Source organism: Mirounga angustirostris, unplaced genomic scaffold (genome assembly GCF_029215605.1).
Source record: "Mirounga angustirostris isolate CCGP_5_RB_7025 unplaced genomic scaffold, mMirAng1.0.hap1 SCAF_1, whole genome shotgun sequence".
Lineage (NCBI taxonomy): Eukaryota > Metazoa > Chordata > Mammalia > Carnivora > Phocidae > Mirounga > Mirounga angustirostris.
In genome coordinates this window covers 214,900,356-214,920,448 of record NW_026991709.1, presented here as the reverse complement: position 1 = coordinate 214,920,448, position 20,093 = coordinate 214,900,356, and the positions used below count along the sequence as shown (strand labels likewise).

General features: G+C 62.6%; 1 protein-coding gene across 21 annotated transcripts in view; it reads right to left on the bottom strand.

Annotated features, from left to right (window-relative positions):
* Window positions 1–6,149: 6,149 nt before the first annotated feature.
* Window positions 6,150–20,093, bottom strand: part of TCF3 (transcription factor 3) — a 32,740-nt gene continuing 18,796 nt past the window's right edge. For 2 of the 21 annotated variants that reach the window (XM_064574242.1, XM_064574247.1), the window contains exons 6-19: window positions 18,978–19,045; window positions 17,715–17,844; window positions 16,854–16,903; window positions 15,666–15,768; window positions 15,419–15,588; window positions 15,201–15,333; window positions 14,715–14,773; window positions 14,535–14,613; window positions 13,668–13,741; window positions 13,090–13,251; window positions 12,889–13,012; window positions 9,520–9,655; window positions 9,132–9,360; window positions 7,343–8,078 (exon numbers count right to left, since the gene is read on the bottom strand). In XM_064574242.1, coding sequence (XP_064430312.1) covers window positions 7,362–8,078; window positions 9,132–9,360; window positions 9,520–9,655; window positions 12,889–13,012; window positions 13,090–13,251; window positions 13,668–13,741; window positions 14,535–14,613; window positions 14,715–14,773; window positions 15,201–15,333; window positions 15,419–15,588; window positions 15,666–15,768; window positions 16,854–16,903; window positions 17,715–17,844; window positions 18,978–19,045 — 2,234 coding nt within the window. In that variant the 3' untranslated portion in view covers window positions 7,343–7,361. The other 19 variants (XR_010406197.1, XM_064574263.1, XM_064574259.1 and 16 more) reach the window with 19 other exon arrangements.

Here is a 20,093-nt window from a genome sequence, read left to right as displayed (position 1 = left end):
GCTGCCCGTTTGGCGACGGGAGGCAGCGGTTGCTGCGCGCGCAGACCCGGAAAGCCTTGCCGTCACTTCCGGGGAGGGTCGGAAGTCGTTAGATGCGGCCGCGAGTGAGCGGGTCTGGCGGGTGGGGAGGGCTCTTCTGAGCGCCAGACGCGGCGACGCGGGTGATGTCCCATCGCCGGCGGCCAGGGTGGTCCCCAGCGGCGCAGCCTGCGGCAGCTAAGCACAGCCCCCGACACTTGGCTGGTGATTTTGTCTTTGCTACAAGCCAAGGCTGTATTTGCAATTAGGGAAACTGAGGCCCGACGGGGAAGGACCTGGGCCGGAGTCGCACCGAGGGAAGGGCGCGATCGGAAGCCGCCGTCGGCCGTGCTTCCCGGGAGCTGTCGCTCGGAGGCCTGGCGCCTGGAGCCAACGCGGAGGGCCTGGTCCCGCTAGTAGATGGAACCCCGGGGCGGGCGGGGCCTCGCCTGCCGCCGTCCCTGCCTCTGGGCCCCAGCGTCGGATGCAGGCCCGGAGGCGAGCCCCGGAGGTCAGCCCCGGCCGCTGCCCCGCCTTGCTCTCCTCCCGGCACCTGCGCCTCCGTTTCCTGCAAGGCGGCAGTTCCCCGGGGGGGAGGGGCTGCAGGTCCTGACCTGGCCCGGGCCACCCACTGCGGCTGGGTCCCGGCCCCGACCGGTGGAGCCTACGGTCGGGGCACCAGAGCTGCTTGTTGCTGGATTGGACATTGTTTCTCGATCTTTACAGGGATTTGAGCTTGGGGTCAGAAGAGATTTGTTCGTGGAAACTTAAAAAATGGGATGTAGAGGCCGTCATGAAGATGTTGAGAGAGAGGAGAGAGACGGAATAAAGCTGCCTGAAAAAATGAGTAGAGGGGCGCCTGGGGGGCTCAGTCAGTTAAGCATCAGACTCTTGGTTTCACCTCAGGTCGTGATCTCAGGGTACTGAGATGAGCCCCAGGTTGGGTGTCGGCTTGGGATTTTCTCTCCCTCTTCCTCTGCCCCTCCCCCCGCTCATTCTCTCTCTCTCTGTATCAAGTCAATAAAAATCTTGTATTTTTTTTTTTAAGATTTTTTATTTATTTATTTGGCAGAGAGAGAGACACAGCGAGAGAGGGAACACAAGCAGGGGGAGTGGGAGAAGGAGAAGCAGGCTTCCCGCTGAGCAGGGAACCCGATGTGGGGCTCGATCCCAGGACCCTGGGATCGAGCCCCGCATTGGGCTTCCTGGGATCATGACCTGAGCCGAAGGCAGAAGCCCAACGACCGAGCCACCCAGGCGCCCCAATAAAAATCTTTTTAAAAAAATGAGTGGAGATGGTCATTAGAGACCTGCGGGCTGCAGGTCCTGGATCCAAGCAGTTCCTAATGCCCTGCCTCGTTGCTCCTTCTGCTTAATGTATTTCAGCTCATAAGGCAGAATGTTTTCCTTTGCAGTGATAAAATACAAAAACCAGTTTAAGAGAAAAGAAGTTTTTGTTTTTTATTTTGTTTTTTTAAAAATTTTATTTATTTATTTGACAGAGAGATACATAGCGAGAGAGGGAACACAAGCAGGGGGAGTGGGAGAGGGAGAGCAGGCTTCCCGCAGAGCAGGGAGCCCGATGCGGGGGGCTCGATCCCAGGACCCTGGTATCATGACCTGAGCAGAATGTTTTCCTTTGCAGTGATAAAATACAAAAACCAGTTTAAGAGAAAAAAAGTTGTTTTTTATTTTGTTTTTTAAAAATTTATTTATTTGACAGAGAGATACATAGCAAGAGAGGGAACACAAGCAGAGGGAGTGGGAGAGGGAGAAGCAGGCTCCCCACCCAGCAGGAAGCCCAATGTGGAGCTCGATCCCAGGACCCTGGAATCATGACCTGAGCCGAAGGCAGACGCTTAACGACTGAGCCACCCAGGCGCCCCCAAGAGAAAAGAAGGTTTATGGCATGTTGGATGGCTTCAGGCATGGCTGGATCCAGGAGTCTAGCAATATTATCACAAATCTCTCTCTGCATCTCTCAGCTCTTCTTGCCTCTGTTGTCCTTGCCCTCTGGTGAGTTCTCTCTGAGCAGTGGCATGTGGAAACTCTAGGTCAGCATTCCAGCAGCCCTCAAAGGAAGATGGCACCTCTTTCCTGATAATTGCAGAAGATACCCTGAGACTGGTTCTCCTGGGCCTCCTGTGGAAATGGGGCAGAGGCACGTACTGAACACATACAGCTTGGTCTTTGGACGTGTGTGTGCCCATGGAACCGCCACCGAGACAGCCGGGGTGCCCACTGGCTTTTCCTCCTGCCCCTCTGGACCCTCGCCCACCCCCTCCTGGCCCCCGTGAGCACTCATCTGCTGTCTCCGGTCGGTTCACCTGCATTTTCTAGACTTTTCTATACAGGGAGGCATACAGTGTGTTCTCCTTGGTGTCTGGATGTTTGCATGCCGCACAGTTAATTCTGAGAGTCCCTGGTGCCTTCCTTCTGCTGCTGAGTTGCGTTCCACAGAGGGGCGGACCCGTGTGCTGACCCGCTCACCTGCTGGAGGGCATTTGGGTTGTTTGCAGGTTTCGGCGATCACAGCTGTGGCCCGTGAATAGCCCTGTCCAGGTCTTTGCATGGATGTGTGTCTTCATCCCTCTGGAGAGGATTCTGGGGGGCCGGCTGGCTCACAGCAGGGAGCCTGTGTTGAACCGTGGACGAAACCACCCGGCTTTTTTTTTAAACTGAGGTGTACCTGCTGTAGAAGGTGAGGTCAGTGTCAGGCGCCCAGGGGTCCGCCAGCCAAACCGTGCTGGAGGAGTTGCACCTGTTGTCATTCCTGCCAGTGAGGCGTGGGGTTCCTGCTGTAATTGGGGCGTTTTACTGCTTTAGGAAGGACATGCATGCTCCCTGTTCCCCATGGTCACGCTGATGGCTGCACGCTGGGTGGCTTAAAACAATGGGGTTTCACGCTGTCCCCGCCGTGGAGGCCGCAAGCCCCCCAGGGTGTCACAGGGCTGCACTCCCGCTGTCCCTCCCACCTCCGCCTTTGTCACGTGGTGTCTCCTCATCAGGATGCTTGTCATTGTTTTGGGGCCCATCCTACTTCAGGATGAGCTCATCTCAGCATCTGCAATTACACCTGCAAAGGCCCCTTTCCCGAGTAAGGCCCGGATCCCCAGTTCCGGGGTCGGACATGGGGGTGCTCTTTCAGAGGTCCCACCATCCCGCCACAGTGCCGCGGGGCTGTCCTTGTCTGCCCTGGTCTCCGAGGGGCTGTCCTTGTCTGCCGGGCCGGGGGTGGCAGGGCCGCCTGGGGTTCGTGTCAGGCCTGGGATGTGTGTGTCTTCCTGGGAGCAGGAGGGCTCGGAGGGCTGGCTGGGGGCTGGCAGAAGGTCTGTGACAAGCACAGAGTGACCTGCACCCTTCGAACGTGCTCAGGACACCATTGCTGCCGCCAAGACGTGGGCACACCCTTTGCCCCGAGTTTCCGTCCGGTCTCTGCCCCTGCAGTTCCCTGAGCGGGGCAAGGAGATGCTCCTTCCAGACATTTCCACAGAGCGGATCCTTGCTGGGATAGGGAGGGGATCCCTCACTGAAGGAAGATTTTAGCACCATTGTGATCTATTTTTAAACACCTTTTTTGAGGGGCTACCAACTGGCACAGTGGGAAGGGCATGTGACTCTCGATCTCGGGGTTATGAGTTCGAGCCCCATGTTGGGTGTGGAGATGAGTTAAAAGTAAAATCTTAAAAAAAATAAACACCTTTAAAGATTTTACTTATTTGAGAGAGAGAGAATGAGAGACAGAGAGCATGAGAGGGGGGAGGGTCAGAGGGAGAAGCAGATTCCCTGCCGAGCAGGGAGCCCGACTCGGGGCTCGATCCTGGGACCCTGGGATCATGAGCTGAAGCAGTTAACTAACAGCCACCCAGGCGCCCATAAACACCTTTTTTGATGATGTTCACACACCATCCTATTTACACAATGTGCATAATTCAGTGGGCTTTGGCATATTACATTATTAACTTTAAAAATTAACAGGCAGCCTCTCAGGGAGTGGCTTTCCCCTGTGAGCCGGTCCCATGTCCAGACCCCCAGGACCCCTCAGTACAAGTGTGGGTTCCCCGCCTGACCCGAGGCGCTTTGGTTCTAGAACGTGGAATCACCATGGGCCCCTCCCTGTCACTCTGTGACTTTGCTGGCTTTGCTCACCGTGGCCCCAGTCAACCACCGTTGTGTCTGTCCCCAAAGAGACACGCTCAAGTCCTGCCCCCCGGGACCTGTGAATGGGACCTTACTTGGGTTCAGGACCTTTGTAAGTACAGTCCGGTCAGGTGAGGCCGTACAGGAGGGGGGAGGCCGTGCCGCACGGACTGGTGTCCTCGGAAGAGGGAAGTCTGGACGCAGACGCATGGGGACGCAGCCAGGCGCTGGGGCGATGCGGCCGCACGCCGAGGGACGCCCGGAGCCTCGGGAGCCGGGAGAGGCAGGAGGGACGGTGCCCTGGAGCCTGCGGAGGGCGCGCGGCCCCGCCACACTTGGATCTGGGGCGCCTGGCCCCGGAACGAGAGAGAATAAATCCTGGTGGTTTGAGGCCCCGTCCCCGAGTGGGGACTCCGTGGCCGCTGCCCCGAGACTCAGACCCCGGGCCGAGGGCTCCGCGCCTGCGTGTGCTGCGGAACCCCGTGCCCCCTGCCTGACGTGGCAGCCGCTTCCCGCCTGGAAGCACACGGCAGCTGAAAGGTGCAGGGGACAGCGTGTGGCCGCGCGAGGTCGCGTTTATGCTACAGTGCCGTGATACACCGCTCTCCAGGTCCACTTGAGAGAGGCTCCCTTAACACGTCCCGAAGAATCCAGGCAGCCGCGTTGACACTTGTATGAAATTTTTTTTCTTAAAAAAGTTTCGTTTGAAAACCAGTTACCTCGAGGCACTCGGCAGTTTTCCCATACTCCTGGCTCCTCCCGGCCTCCAGGGCCACTTACGGGCAATCCACAGTCCGGTAGTAGCCGGGGGGCGGGGGGCAGAGGCTCCGTGTAAGACCAGAAGCCGAGCGAGAGAGACACCGAGGCAGGACCCACCAGACCCACACAGACCAGGGCAGTCACCGGGGAGCCCCTCGCCAGCCACTGGCTCCTCACTGCCCGCTGACCGGTTTGGGGGTGGGGCAGCGGGCCCAATGGGAGGACCCAGGTGACCTCGGGGCCTGGGAGGCAGCCCGCAGGTCCTGCCTGGTGCTTCCCTTGGGGTGCCCTGCTCCCTGGCCTGGGGGAGTGCCAGTCACGGGGTTGGAGGGCCTCAGGCAGCCCGCTGCTCCAGAGGGTGGGGAGGCCCCGGGCGGACGTCAGGCAGGCTGGTGTGCGGGAGTGAACGTGGCCACCCTAGGGTCCCTGAGGCCTGTGTTTGGGGGGTTGTGTTACGGAGCAAAGGAGCCCAGCCCAGCAGGCCTGAGCCTGCACCTGGGGGACACATGTAGGGGCCAGTCCTGGTGTCCCTGGGACTGCAGGGACCTTCAGTTTAAGCCTGGGGCAGTCCTGTGTGGGGTTGGTCCCGCCTGGTGACATGAGACCAGACAGGGGACTTTGGGAGGCCTAGGAGCTGCGCTTGGGATGTGGCCCACCCTCCTGCTCTTGTAGATGATCAGGTGCAAAGCCTGGGGGCTTCAGAGTTTGGGGAACAGTCACTTGGGGTGGGGGTTGCTGTGCTGGCCCTGAGTTGTCTGCAGGCCCTCTGCCAGAGATCAGAGAGCAGGCCCAGGTCCGCAGGTCAAAGGAACGAAGGATGGGGTGTCTGGGGAGGCCCCCCAACATCATGCTCCTGTGGTATGGTCCCTATGCCCAGAAACGTCGGTCCCAACAAAATCCGACTTGGGGAGGTGTGAAGCTTGTGGGGCACGAGGGCCGTGAGGAAGTGCCTGGGGTCCTCGGCAATCCCACGTGGGAGGGGCACTGCCTCCCTGCAGACACCCCCACCCCCTTCCCAAGGGAGGGGAGAGGATGGAGCAAGGAACCCTGGAAGGAGAACCCCCGTCAGGGAAAGGCCTGCCCACCATGCCCCAGATACACGAAACCAGGAAACCACCCGACCTCTGAAAAAGCAACGAGGAGACAACATCTGCCATCGCTCCCTGTGACCAGCGGCTCCCAGAGCGGGGGGGGGGGGGGGGGGGGGGGGGGGACCTCAGGTTTACACTGGGTCTTTTTAATACAACTTTTAATAATCTGGTTGATCATGAAATGCAACGCTCAGTTCTAGAGACAGCAGCAGAAATAGCAAGAGACACGAGACTTTTATACAAAAAATTTGTTGCTTACAAAACGTATGCAAAAAAGCTTAAAAAAAAAAAAAGAGACCAAAGGCATCCTCCTTGCTAATTTCCTAATACATTAAAAAAAAAATCTAACTAACGTTCTTTATTTTCCTTAAGACACAGGTCAGGCGTAGGCACGATTCACGGCGGCTCCGCGAGGCGAGCCCTCTTGCTTCTCCCTCCGGCAAGTGGTAGGTTTGGACTCTCCCGCGTTTTCTACTTAAGGCATTTTTTTCATCTTTTCTGACAAAGTGTGTATCTTGCTTTCCGGTTTTGTTTACAAACAAAACAAAACAAAACTGCCCCTTTCGGCCCGGGCTGCGGTTTCAGGATCCATCAGGGAAGTCCCACGGCGTCAAGGCAGTGAGGCCCGGAGCTGGGGGCCGGGGGCGGGGCAGCCGCCCCCCCCCCCCCCCCCGGTGGCGCGGGCTCCGTGCTCATGACAGGCGTGCGTGCGTGCGGCAGGGACCGGGCCGGCTCGCTGGTCCCGCACGGCGCCCCTCCTCACATGTGCCCCGCGGGGTTGTGGGCCTCGCTCAGGCCTGGGTGGGCGGCCGAAAGCACCATCTGGGGGTCTCCGACCACACCCGACACCTTCTCCTCTTCTCGCCGCTTCAGGCAAGCCGCTTTGGGGTTCAGGTTACGCTCTGGGGGGAGGGGGAGAGCAATGTGGGAGAGGGTCCCTCAGGGAGGGAGGTGGTGGGCGCAGGGGGCCAGAAGAGCAGACTGCCGTCCGGGGGCCCGAGTGCGCCCACTGAGCGTGGACGGAGCGCCTAGAGCCTGCACGCAGGGAGGGGGCGGGGGGGACTGGACGGGGCGGGACACCTGGCCTGGAAGCCTACCTCGCACCTGCTGCTCCAGGCCCAGGATGACCTGCACGGCCTGCTGCAGGATGAGCAGTTTGGTCTGTGCCTTGTCCGACTTGAGGTGCATCTGGCACATGCGCCCCAGCTCCCGGAAGGCCTCGTTAATGTCCCGCACGCGCACCCGCTCCCGGGCGTTATTGGCCATGCGCCTCTCCCGGTCCCTCAGGTCTTTCTCCTCCAGGGACAGCACATCCTCCGTACTGCTGGGTTACAGCACCGAGGCCTCTGTTAGTCAGCAGCCGGGCGGGCGGGCAGGCCGGGGCCTGCGGGCTGCGCGTGCGTGTGCGCGCTCCCGTGCACGCAGGGCGTGTGCCTGTCTGTGTGCGCCTGCGGCCTGGCCACAGGCAAGGCTGTGTGTGTGGTGACACCCCAAGGAGAGCACCGTGGGACTGTCCCCAGGGCAGGGAGGGCGGGCCCGGAGTCCCCGTCTGGGACTCCGTGTGGAGCCCATTCCACATGCCAAGGACTGGCCGGGGGGCAGGGGAGGCCCAGAGCCCCTCCTGGGATGGTCTCCCCGGCTCCGCGCAGCTGGGTCCGGGAGTGCTAGGCCTGACCCGACCAGTGTGGGTGGGAGAGGCAGAGAAGAGGCAAGGGCCCGACGCCCGCCCCTGCCCGCACTGGACTCCGGCAGCCCCAAGAGCGGGCCGTGGAATGGCCCCCGGGCGCACCTCGCAGGGGCCCCCAGTCTGGGCGGGGAGCGTCGGCTCCCCGGGCCGCTCATCACTACTGCGAACACCCCAGCTGCCCTGGGCGGTGAAGTTACTGAGCACCTGCTGTGTACCGGGCCCCGGCCACACACAGGACTCGAACGCTCAGACACCTGCCCGCGAGGTCCAAAGCCTGGCTCAGGCCCTACCAACTGCCAGCCACGTGGCTCTGCACAAGTCACTCTGTCTCCTCCTGGGCGGGATGGGGGCAAATGGCAACGGGACACCTGCCACGCCTGGTCCTGGGGAACGTGAAACAAAGTGGGTGAAGGCCCGGCCCTGGTGTGCACCCCAGAGGTGGAGGACGGGCCGAAGCGCTTGCATGTGAGCAGCTCCCGGGGGCCCTGTCCTGCTCCCACCGTGGGGGGCGGGGTGAGACTGTGCCCTTGTCCACCCACCCGCCCACCCGCCCTTGGGCCTGAGTGGATCCCGCCAGGTGGCGGCGGCGGCCCCCGGAGCCCAGGACAAGCGCGCAGACCAAACTGACAGGCCTGAGGCTGGTGCACCCCTTGGTCCCCTTTCTTCCCTCAAGTCCCAACTGGGGGGCTTTGGGGGAGGAAAGACCCCAAGGTCGCAGCCCTGCCATCCAGGGCTTGGGCAGCAAGTGCGAGGTAGGAGGGGCTGCCGTGGAAGCGGAGGGACGGATGGGCTGGGATGGGGGTGGAGTGCGAGAGGCAGAGAGCAGAGAGGCAGGCACCACCATGGAAACACAGAACCCTCAGAGCTGAGGGGACAGCAGGCCGGGGGGGCGAGGGCCCCAGCTCCGGTCCAAGTGACAGCGCTGCAGGAGAGAAAGGGTTAACGGGCGCCAGGCGCGGGAGGCTTAGTTAAGGAAGCAGCTGAGCTGGGGAGCCAAGTCACATGGGGGCCTTTCCGGATCCTCACCCGGCCCTGGGAAACGGGGGTGGGGGACCCCACCTGTAGATGGGGGCTGATGGGCTGAAGTGGCCCCACAACAATGTGTCTGTCCAGAGCGACAGTGTGACCTGTGGCCCCGGGGCACAGGGGCCTCAGCCAGAGGACTAGAGCCTTCCCGAGAAAGGAGGGTTGGGGTGGGCGGGCATCCCTGGGGTCCAGGGACGGAATTGAGAGCCAAAGTGCCCAGATCTGCAGAGCTAGGAGTCCAGAGAGTGTCATCGTCCCATTTCCAGAGGGGGCAGGGACTGTGGTGCGGGGGGCGGGGCGGTCACAGCGGGGGCGGGGCGGTCACAGCGGGGGGCGGGGCCGGCTCCAGGAGCGGGGGAGCGAGGGCAGCGCTGGCGGGGAGGGGAGCGGCGCCCCCACTGACCTCGCACCTGCTGCTCCAGGTTCAGGATGACCGACACGGCCTGGTGCAGGACGAGCAGTTTGGTCTGGGGCTTCTCGCTGCTCAGGTGCAGCTGGCACATGCGCCCCAGCTCCTTAAAAGCCTCATTGATGTCTCGGACCCGCAGCCGCTCCCGAGCGTTATTGGCCACCCGGCGCTCCTTCTCCCGCTCAGCCTTCTGCTCTGGGGGGAGAAGGTCGTCCTCGTCCTCGTCCGGGCTATGGGGGGGGCCCGGGGGCCAGAGGGAGACAGTGAGGCGGGGGGCAGGCGGGGGGCCCGCCGACGGCCCCGCGGAGCGGCCTGCGTGTGTGTGTGCGTGTGCGTGTGCGTGCGTCCCGACAGGCGGGCCCGGCCGGGGGCTGAGGAGGGGCGGGCACCTGGTCCGAGCGCGGGGGGGCTTCAGCTCCTTCTTCTCCTCCTCGGAGTTGTCGGCCACGGAAGTGTTCTCCTCGTCCTCCTTCTCCTCCCGTTTGATCTCACCAGCACCCGAGACAGCCCCGGCGCGCCCGAGTCCTGCAACAGGCCTGGGCTTAGCGTCTGGGCACGTCCAGGGCCACCTGACCAACCCCTTCTGCCCCTCGTGGGAGGCAGTGAGGTCTCTGGGGAAAGCCAGGCCTCCATGTGCAAAAAAATCCCAAAAAACAAACCAAAAAACCCCAACGATAAAACAGAAAACACACCTAGAATTAGGTCCCTACCTCACACCAGTCACCAGCTCCAGACTAAGACCTGACAACCTTCAGAAGAAAATGTACTGAAATCCTGCTGTGACTCAGTATCTCCTAAAATACTAAATGAGCTGTTCTTGAAAGAAGAAACAAATTGATAAACTGGACTGTATCCTAATTGAGAATTTCTGATTGCCAGGATACCACCAAGAGATAAGAAGATATGCCACAGGATAGAAAATAAGTGTCCTTGGGGCGCCTGGGTGGCTCAGTCCTTAAGCGTCTGCCTTCGGCTCAGGTCATGATCCCGGGGTCCTGGGATCGAGCCCCGCATCGGGCTCCCTGCTCCGCGGGAAGCCTGCTTCTCCCTCTCCCACTCCCCCTGCTTGTGTTCCCTCCCTCGCTGTGTCTCTCTCTGTCAAATAAATAAATATTAAAAAAAAAAAAAAAAAAAAGATACCCAGTCATGTCATTTAACAAAACTCTTGTAGCTGACATAAAATAGGGCCCTGCAGCGCACAATTAGAAAATCCATGTTCTGGAGTGCCTGAGTGGCTCAGTCCTTAAGCGTCTGCCTTCGGCTCGGGTCAGGGTCCCGGGGTCCTGGGATCGAGCCCCACATCGGGCTCCCTGCTCAGCAGAGAGCCTGCTTTCTCCCTCTCCCACTCCCCCTGCTTGGGTTCCCTCTCTCGCTGTGTCTCTCTCTGTCAGATAAATAAAATGTTTAGAAAAAAAAAATAACATGTCCTGTATAAACCAGTGAGGGCTTGGTCTCCATAATTTGTAAAGAACTCCTACAAATCAACAAGAAAAGGATCAGGAGCTCAACAGGAAAACAGGGAGCTTTGGGAGCTTTCCCAAATGGGCAATTCAGACACAAGGAAGCGGATATGGCCGCATGGAAATCCGCTTCACTGCGTCAATAAACTGAGGAAATGCAAATCGGGATCCAGCAAGTCACGAAGGTGGCCAAACAACAGGGCCCTACAACGTGAAGTAGCGCCTGTGGGAGGAAGTTGGCATGGCCAGTTTGGGACAGTCCGGCATTCTCTGGGGAAGGTGGACACATGCATACCTCCAAACCCCACAACCTGGAATCACACCCGAGAAACTCTTGTGCACACTCTGGAGACATGTTCCAGAACGTTCCAGAAAGCACCTAGTGCAAAAGCAGACAGTTGGAAACAACCTAACGTCCCGCATCAGGGCCAGGGTCCGTCCTCAGCCCCAACATGCCAGCCAGATACCAATTTTACAAAAGCCCAAAACCACGTCATGAAATACAGGGTTAGAAGGCACACAGCAATGCTGAACTCGATACTCGGTGAGAGCAAAACACGCACCGGGAATGGGGCCTGGGCTGAGCAACAGATGAACCAGGAGGGTAGCAGAGGGGAGGGCAGGGCAAGGCAGGGGAGGGGGAGAAGCTGGGGTAAGAGTTTCAGCTCCGGGAACCCCCGTCCCACAGCACGGACATCAGGGCGTCCTGGGCACTGTTGAGAGGTCAAGTCGCGCCCCCCCCCCCCCCGAGTCGTGACGACTGTACGTATCCCAGAGAGACCCCCGGCATAAAGTGGCAAAAATCAAGAAACACAGAGCATCGCTCGCTGTCAAACTCAAGTGGGTTTTGAGGGGTGTGGGGAGGCTGGGATGGGGAGGGCCCCTGGGCAGGACAAGAGAACCTGCCCTAATGTGGGGTGCGCGGGGGGTTCCTGGGGGCTTGGGACACCAGGCAGTGGCCAGGCAGAAAGTCCCTGCACCCTCTCCAGCCGTGGTTGCCACCACGGTGGCAGAGTCCGTGTCCGTGCCCCTGGGACTGGTGACCACAAGACCCTCACTGGCCCATCACCACCTCCTCCCTCCAGCCTTGTGCAAAGTGCTGTCACCTCCTTGGTCTTTTCCAGGAAAATTCACAGCCCACCAGCCACCAGCCTGACCCCATGCTGCTCCAGTGGGTCCTCACCTCAGGAGCCCGACACAGCTCCTGACACGTCAAGAGCCCCCCATCCAAGCGGCACGATGCTCAGGCTGGGGCTCTGTCCACTCGCTCTGCCTGGTGACTCTGCCCACGGACCTGGCTCTGAGCTCCACCAAGTGCCCAGGATGCCTGGACGGCACCCTCCCTGAACTCCAGACCCGAACCCCACCACCACCTCCACATCTGCAAAGCCTGTGGGATCTCTGCCTTCAGAACCCAGAACTCGCCCCCCACCCCACCCTTCCTGGACCAGCACAGTCCCCTCCACCCGTGGCTTCCGGTGCCACACATGGTCCGGTCGCCCCAGTCTCCCTGCTGCCGCCAGAGGGCGCCCTGTGGGCACAGAGTCCGGCAGGTCCCTGCTCTGGGGGCAGCCCTCCAGGGCTCCCAGGTCCCTCAGGGTCAAAGCCCAAGCCCTCCCCCATCCACAGGACCCTGCAGGACTTGCCCTGTCACCTCCCTGACCCCACCTCCCTCTCCTACCACCCAACACAGGGCTCCTCACTACTTCTCCAGCACACCAGGCTCGGTCCTGCCCCAGGGCCTCTCCACACGCACCACCCCGGGGGTCTGTCTGCCTCTGTTCCTCCCCAGCTCTGCCCAAACGGCACAATCTTGCCCTGCCATCATCTTTAAAACCACAAGGACCCCTGCACCCCTCCCCACTTTCCCCCAGCCCCGTTCCTGCTGCATTTAGCCCACTGTGGGTCACCCCCCAGGGACGGGGCTTTTTGTTTAATTCCCAGTTTACCGCCAGGGGCCTACACAAGACCCAAGTACACAGCCAGTGCTCAACAAGCGACGGCCGGCTGAGCAGCATGAACTAAGCCGCTGAACACGGGACGAGCGAGGGGCCCTACCGCCCTGCAGGAAGCCTCCCAAAGGGCCTCCCAGTGCAGGGCGACGGGACGCTGCGTAGTGAGGGACCCACCCCAGCGCCTGGCGGCTCAGTCCCTCCGGATGAGCCCTAGGTCACCGCTCTCCAGAGGAGGCCGTTTAGGGGCACACCACGCACCAGCCGGGCTCTGCGCAGGGGATCGGGGCACAGGTGGCCCCGAGGTGCTGGCCGCCCCTCCCCGGGCCCCACCGCTGAGGCTTACCACTGTAGGAGTCTGGCGGCCGAGCAAGGTCAGGGAGGCTGCTGGGCTGGCTGGGGAGGGCCACGTGGTTGTGCAGGAGGCTGCCGCCGCCCACAAGGCTGTCTTCCGAGTGGCCGCCTCCCACCTGCGGACAGCAGAGTGGCCTCGTCAGGGCTGCGCCGCCCGGGCCCCCTGCCCCGCCCACCCTCCAGCGGCACTCACCAGGCCAGAGTGTCGCCCCCCTAGTGGCACGACGGGGCCGGCAAAGCCGGAGGCCAGAGCCCCGTGGCCAGGCAGCAGCCCGTGCACGTCCGCTGAGGTGCCCACTGCGTGGCTGCGCAGCACGTGGATGGCCTCGTCCAGGTGGTCCTCCATCTTGCTCTGCTGCGGGGCGGAGGGGGGAGGCGGTCAAGGGCCTGGGCCTCTGGGACCCCACACAGCCCCGCGGGGCCTGCGCACGACTTGCGTCCTGCTGGCCACCACCACGGTGACAGCTCCGGACCTTGTGCCCGACAAATGAACCATCAAAGGGCCTGCCCTGTGAACTCCACCAGTCACAGGGGCCTCACGACTCTTAGGGGCCACGGTTTCCAAGTTCTGTAAACTGGCCACAGCAGACACGCTGAGCCACTCTCCCGGGCCACCTCCCCCACCCCAGGGTCCCCGTGAGTCTTGTACCCACGTGTACCGCGCCCCCCACCGGGCGCTCCCATGAGGGGCACCCCCTCCCTGGCCCGGCCACACGCACCCACGAGGGACAGCCCCCAACCAGCCCCGGAAGGCTGGGGCAGGAAGCTCACCAGGCTGTGGAGACCCCCATCATAGCTAGGCGATAAGGCACCGGGGGCTCCTGGTCGGGGCCACTGCGACGTCCCTGGAAGGGGTAGGTGTTGCGTCAACAGGGGCACCTGAGGCTGGGTGTCCGAGCAGCCGGACTCAGAGACAGAGGGAGAGGCTGGGTGGGGAGTGGGCCAGGGGCCTGAGATGCCTGGGCTGGCCACACGGGGGCCCCCACGCCCACAGGGCCGACGGAAACTCAGCCCTGGCCAGCCAGCCAGGCAGTTACTGGGAACCCACCCAGTAGACAGGCTCCAGGCTCCAAAATCCAGGCCCCACTTCCCACGGGGAAGGCAGCCCAGCGGCACACGTGGTAGGTGCCCCAGGGGCCAGCCTGCCGTACCAGCAGCTGGAGCCAGAGCTGGGCAGAGGTTCACCCCGGGGGCCCTGCACGGGCCAGGGCGAGGTGAGCGTCCCTGAGGACTCCCGCTGCAGAGGTGAGGCCCTGTGGGGTGTCTAATAAAACCTCACCACGAGCTGACCCCCAGGTGGGTCTTCTTGGGGACAGGAGGACCTGGCCTCCTTGGCAGAGCCAAACCCAGGGCATGCAACTGGTGCCCATCACATACCGGGTGGACAAACGCTGTCCACACTGGGGAGTCTGGGCCTGTTACTCTGGCTCTTGGACCCTCTGCCCTGCCCTGCGAGATCCCACCTGCCCCTCACTGTTCACACAAACATGGACTGCCCTGGAGACCTCCTCCAGAGAGCCTTCCCTGGATGCCCATGGGCACATAAGCCTTGAGGCAGAGGTCCCTCCAGCTCTCCACCCACTGAGGGCTGCACACGCCAGATGTACCCCCCACCCCTCCCCAGCAACACCCCCAGACCTGCTAGGCCCTGTGGGGAGCCCACGGGGGTCGAGGGGCTGGAGGAGAAGTTATTGCTTGAGTGATCCGGGGAGTAGATCTGCAAAAGGGATGAGAAGAGACACGGGGCCACCAGTCAGGGACCAGCCTCGGGGGCTCACCAGCCCAGCCACCCCTCCCCCACCGTGTCCCACGCCTCACCGAGGCCAATGCCTTCCCAAGGGCGTCCCCAGAGCTGCCGGCAGTTGTCCCGCGGGAGCCTGGAGGGTGGAGAGAGGTGAAGCCCAACCTCAGGGAAGGGGCATCCCCCGCACCCGGGAGCTCCCGTATGTGCTTGGCTGCCGAGCATGGACGCCCCCACCCAGCACCGGGCAGCCCCCGATTTTGGTTAACGGCCTGAAATCCTGTCCGCTGCCGCCACAGAGGCTCTAGGGACAGGCAGGTAGGTAGCAGGACCCGCGTGAGCCATTTTCCCTGGAGCCTCAGTTTCCCCAGATGTAAACCGGGAAGCCATTCTTCAAAGGGCCATTTCCAAACATCACAGATGTGGCCCAAGGAGCCTGAGCTCCTGTGTGGGGCAAGCCCAGGAGAGGAAGGACGTGAGTGACGAGGGCCTGGCTCCTGCACCCAGCCAGGCTTCAAGCTTGGAGGGGCCCCATCTGGAAGCGGGGTGAAGAGGGCCAGTACCCATGAGACCGTCGGCCCCGCTGACGGGGGGCGTGTGGCTGGAGACCCCGCCATAGGCGGCCGTGGGGGCGGAGGAGAAGGTGGACACTGCCGGGAGCCCGCCGTTCACCTCTGTCCCGTGTAGCTGGTAGCCCTGTGGATGGGGATGGGGTCAGGGGGATCCGTTGGGGGCGCTGCCCCCACGCCCGCCCCCGCCCCCGCCCATCACGCGGGCCTACCATGCGCTCATGCTGGTGCAGGCTGCCAAACCCGCCGCCGCCGCCAGTCCCCACAGAGCTGCCACCACCGGGCGGGAGGGGCAGGGGCGACGAGCCCCCACCCAGCATGGGCCCAAAGCCTGCCTGGCCCGAGGTACTCCAGAGCTCGGCCGAAGGGTGCAGGCTGCCATCTGTGGAGGGGCAGATGGTGAGGGCAGGTTGCCGAGGGACCTGGAGCCCCAACTGTCTCAGGTGAGCCCCCACATACCTGCCATGTAGAACGGGGGGGGATAGGCGCTGCTGGGGGTCTTGGCAGATGGATAGGCGGTGGTGTCCCTGCCATAGTCCTCACCTGAGCTGGACGGGTACACCTGCAGATGGGCAGATGCGGTCAGGCAGGAGGGCTCAAGTGAGATGGGGAGGTCCCCGTCCCCAGGCTTGCCCTCCACCCACCACCCCATCGCTCTGTGCCGCTCTCAGCCTTCCCCTGGCCCAGCACTCAAGGCTCGAGTGGCATCCTTTCTCCTGGTCCTTCTCCACCCTCCACCTCCCTGTCCTGCCTCCCGCCCCCAGTTCCAGCCTCTGATGCCAGAGACCTTTGCAGACTGGACCCCCTACCAAGAATGCTTTCCCCCTCCTGCACCCAGCCAACCCTTCATGACCTGTCAGAGCCCATCTGTGATGCCCCCAGCCCTTCCTCCTTCCTCGTTCCCTGTCTTGGAAGCCCCCGAGGCCCCAGCCCTGATCACAGAAGACGTGCGGGCTGCAGAGGCAGGGCCCTGGGGTAACAGCCTGCCCTCAAGGTGGCAGGAAGTTCTAGGATCATGGCAACTTTGATCGGCTGGCGCTCCCTGGAGCTGAGGCCGGGCCGGCAGGAAAGTGCCGGGATCAGCTGGCAATGCCCTAGCACAGACCAGAAGCGGGGGCGTGGCCGTGGCTCAGTCAGGCTCCGGGGTGCTCAGCTCTGATGTTCTAGGGGACCGGGGTGGGGACTCAGATGGGGAAGCAGGGGGTCGATGACCTCCCACACCAGATCTTCAAAGAGCCTGACCCGCACCTCCCAGCCGCAGAGCAGTGCCAGCCCTGACCCGGACCCTGGGGCCAGCGCAGGAGGCCAGGCGGAGAGGGCGGCGGCTGAGCCGGGGACCCCAGCAAATCGCCGGAGCGTGGCTTGGTGAGCCCCGCCCAGCCCAGCGCCATCTGCTGGGCCTGGCACCCTGTGAACCCGGACCCCAGGGCCCCCTCACACCGTTCCCAAGGTGCCTTGGCCACAAAGAACATCGGGCTCTCCTACAGGAGGGATCTGAGCCAGAGCCCGTGGGGACCGGCTGCGTCAGAGTGACAGCCTCAGGGCAGAAGTGCCCCCTCCCCCCGTCACACGCTGTGTAACCCCACGGAGAGGGCCCCTGAGCCTGGGCAATTGGCCTGTGGGACCCCACTCCATCCCACAACTCACTGAGGACGGGAGACCCGGCGGCACCTTCCGGACCTTCTTGGGCTGCGTGTCTGTGAGGAGCAAGACGAGTGAGCGAGCCGGGTCAGCCTGGCTCCCACCCCGGCCAGCCAGGGATGCGGGGAGAGGCGGTGGCAGAGAGAGAGAGCCCCCCGAGCTTTCCCGGTAGCCAAACGACTGAAATGCAGTCCCAGGCCCATCTGTACAGGTCTGGGGGTGTGCAACTGGGGTGGGGTCCGCAGCGGGGCGTCCCTCCCCACGCTCCCAGTCACGCCTCCCCGCCCTGGGTCCTGTGCTTGGCAGTCCCCCTCCTCGCTCAACTCAGGGACCCTAAATCTCGACCCGCCGGGCTTCTGTAGCCACTCAGACGCGCGGCAAACAGGGACAGCCCGAGTCGCCAACACACGTGACCCAGCGGAGGTGGGCCGTGCAACGCCCGCCTCCGGTTCTGGAGACCAGAGTCTTCGTGGACTCTCGAGCGCCCTGGTTCCCACAATTCTGCGTTCGGCGGCTAACGCTGCCATTTAAAACACCCCCGCGCAGAGTCAGCGGTGCCGGCTGGTGCTCCCGAGTGTGACAAGGCTGTGACGGTCCAGTGGGGCAAACCCATGTCAGGTGGAAGTCACTGCGTGGGAGCGCCGACAGCAGGCACCGAGCGAGGCGCGTCCGGCCCGCCTGTCGGCAGGGACGCCGCAGCCAGGGGCTCACGTGACCCCGACCTAGTGCTCCCGCCCGGCGCCGGGGGGGCAGCGACCCTGCAGGACGCGGCACCGAGGAGGGCATCTGCTCCTTTCTCGGCGAACCGCCCGCCCCCCGGCAGCCTGCGCTCCGGCTGTCCACCCCTGCCCCGGGCCCCCCACTCACCCAGTCCGCTCTCCGCGGCTCTCCGCCGAGGGTGGCCAGGGTAGGAGTAATACTGGGAGCCGCCCTTGGCACCTGAAGGGGACAGTGGCCCGGGGCTGCCGAGGGCCAGCTCGCTGGGCAGGAAGCCAGCCTGGGGGACGAGAGGGGGAGATGGTCAGGAGGCCGAGGCTCGCACCCGGCCCAGCCCCAGCTCCCGGGCCAGTTCTGCCAGCAAACACGCTGGCACGAAGGCGGGGGCTGTTCAGACCCTCATGAGGGGCGACAGGGACCCTCAGTGGGAGCTCCCTGCCTGCCCTGCTCAGGACGTCCCTCTGATCTAAGATGCGACTGGCCCCAAGCCACACGGTTCTTTTCCTGAATAAAGACTGAGAAGCAAAACTGTTGCCAACAACCCTGCAGCCCCCACTCCAAGGAGGCTCAACATGCAAAACCCGCGTCTAGGTGTCAAAGAAACCTGCCAGGCTGACTCCATGCGTGCTCTTGTTTTTTTTTTTTTTTTTTTAAAGATAAATGGTTTAATTCTGCATATTTTAATTTGAAACAGGCTTTCTTCCCTCAAAAGCAGAAACAACTGGAGTTCAAGCCAGTTCTGCAGCTCAAGTGAGTGGCAGCCCTATGCCTCAGCTTGCCCATCTGTAAAATGGGTATGGGCGTTGTGGAGACAGAGGGGACGCCCCGGGGGCTCTACTGTGAGTATGACACAGCGTGCAAACAGGTGGCATCTTCTGGGATGAGGCCTAGCTGCACTGAGGAGTCACAGGCAGGGGACCACGGTAGCTGGCCATTGTCCACCTGCCCCCACCCCCCACATCAGCCTCTCGGCTGGGTCAGCTGTGCTGGGCACCTGTGGGGTGGGCTGCCTAGGAGGCCAGGGGACCCTAGGGCCAGCCTGGGGGTAGTGGGGGCAGGGCCTTCGAGCTACCAGGCTGGCCTCCGTGTCCCCATCTGCCACTCGGGGGTGGGCACGTGTCTCTCAGACCCCTCCAGCTGTGCATGGCAACCCCCAGCCTGGACCCCAGGTCTGGGAGCCATGGGGCAGGGGGTGTGGCCTCCCCAGCATTCCCCTTGCCCCGTCCACACCCAGCTGGTCTGGCCCAGGGCGCGGTCCTGCTGCAGGTGACCAGCACTTGGCTCAGCCAAGGAACCCTCTGCAGATCAGACGACAACCCCGGGGGAAAGGTGGTGGGGCAGACAAGTGACTGCAGCCCCCCAGCTATCCAGGATCAGCAGACCCAGGGCCCTGGCCTCAGACGCGGATCTCACCTGACTCAAGCCGCCAACACCTGCATCTCTCCCGAAGCCGGCGTACGTGCTCCGCTCGCTGCCCTTGCCTGGAGGAGAAAAGACTCGCTAGGAGCTGACCCCGGGGGTGGCATGTCCCAACAGGCAGACCCAGCACCAGGCACACGCCTGCATACAGTGGGCGTGTCCTCTGTGCACAACACCCAGAGAACTTCGGTGGGATGCTGGTCTCCCCGTCAGCCTGGGGGACAAGCAGGGGTCGGGACAGACACTGTCCCAAGATGACCTTCAGAGGATTCAGCACACCACTGGCGCCCCCATTGCCCTCCCCTTCCTCCATTCACAGTCGTGAGGCATCAGCTCCCAGGGGGCTAGGTTCCAGGGACAGGCTGGGGGTCCTGTGCACCTGTGAGGTTCAGCACCCAGCCAGCCGTTAGCTCATCAACGAGCACGTGACGTCCCCGGGTGAGAAGGGGCCCTTCCCCCATGTGGGCAGGCAAGACCTGCCGCTGTGGGGACAGAGGCTGCCCAGCAGGACCAGTGCAGATGGATGCCTGGATCTAGCCTCCCCTGAAGCAGAGTCCCTGGCTCAATCAGGCTTCAGCCGGGTGCTGGTGTCCACTGAGGGTGAACCGTTACCAGCCTCGATGTGAAAAAAGAATTCAGATGCTCGGACAATTAACTGGAATTACTCTCAAGCTAGAGAAAAAATCTCCCAGTTTCTTTAGCATAAAATTACAATTTTGGCCAAACTCTTGGAGCAGGTGCTGCTGAGGGTTGGGGGGGGGCAGGGCTCCACAGGCTGTGCCCACAGTCCTGCCCCCATGGCCCCTCAGGGCAGGCGATGCTGGGCCCGTGGAAGGATCAGCAAACCAGGCCTGGAGGCCAGAGGCGGGGGGTGGGGGGTGGGGGGGCTGCCCCGGTCCAGGGAGTAAACGTGGTGGGGGTGGGGAAGGGGGTGTGGAGCCTGCGCTTCCTTCCTCCCGGGGTCAGCATGTGAAGCAAGGCTTGCCCGCCCAGCCACAGCTCTGGGCTCGGCCCAGGAAGGTGGCTTCCCCTCCCAGACTCTCAGCTCCCCCTGCAAGAATGAGGTGTTAGGGTTCAGACCCTGCATACAGCAAGCACCAAATAGGGGCT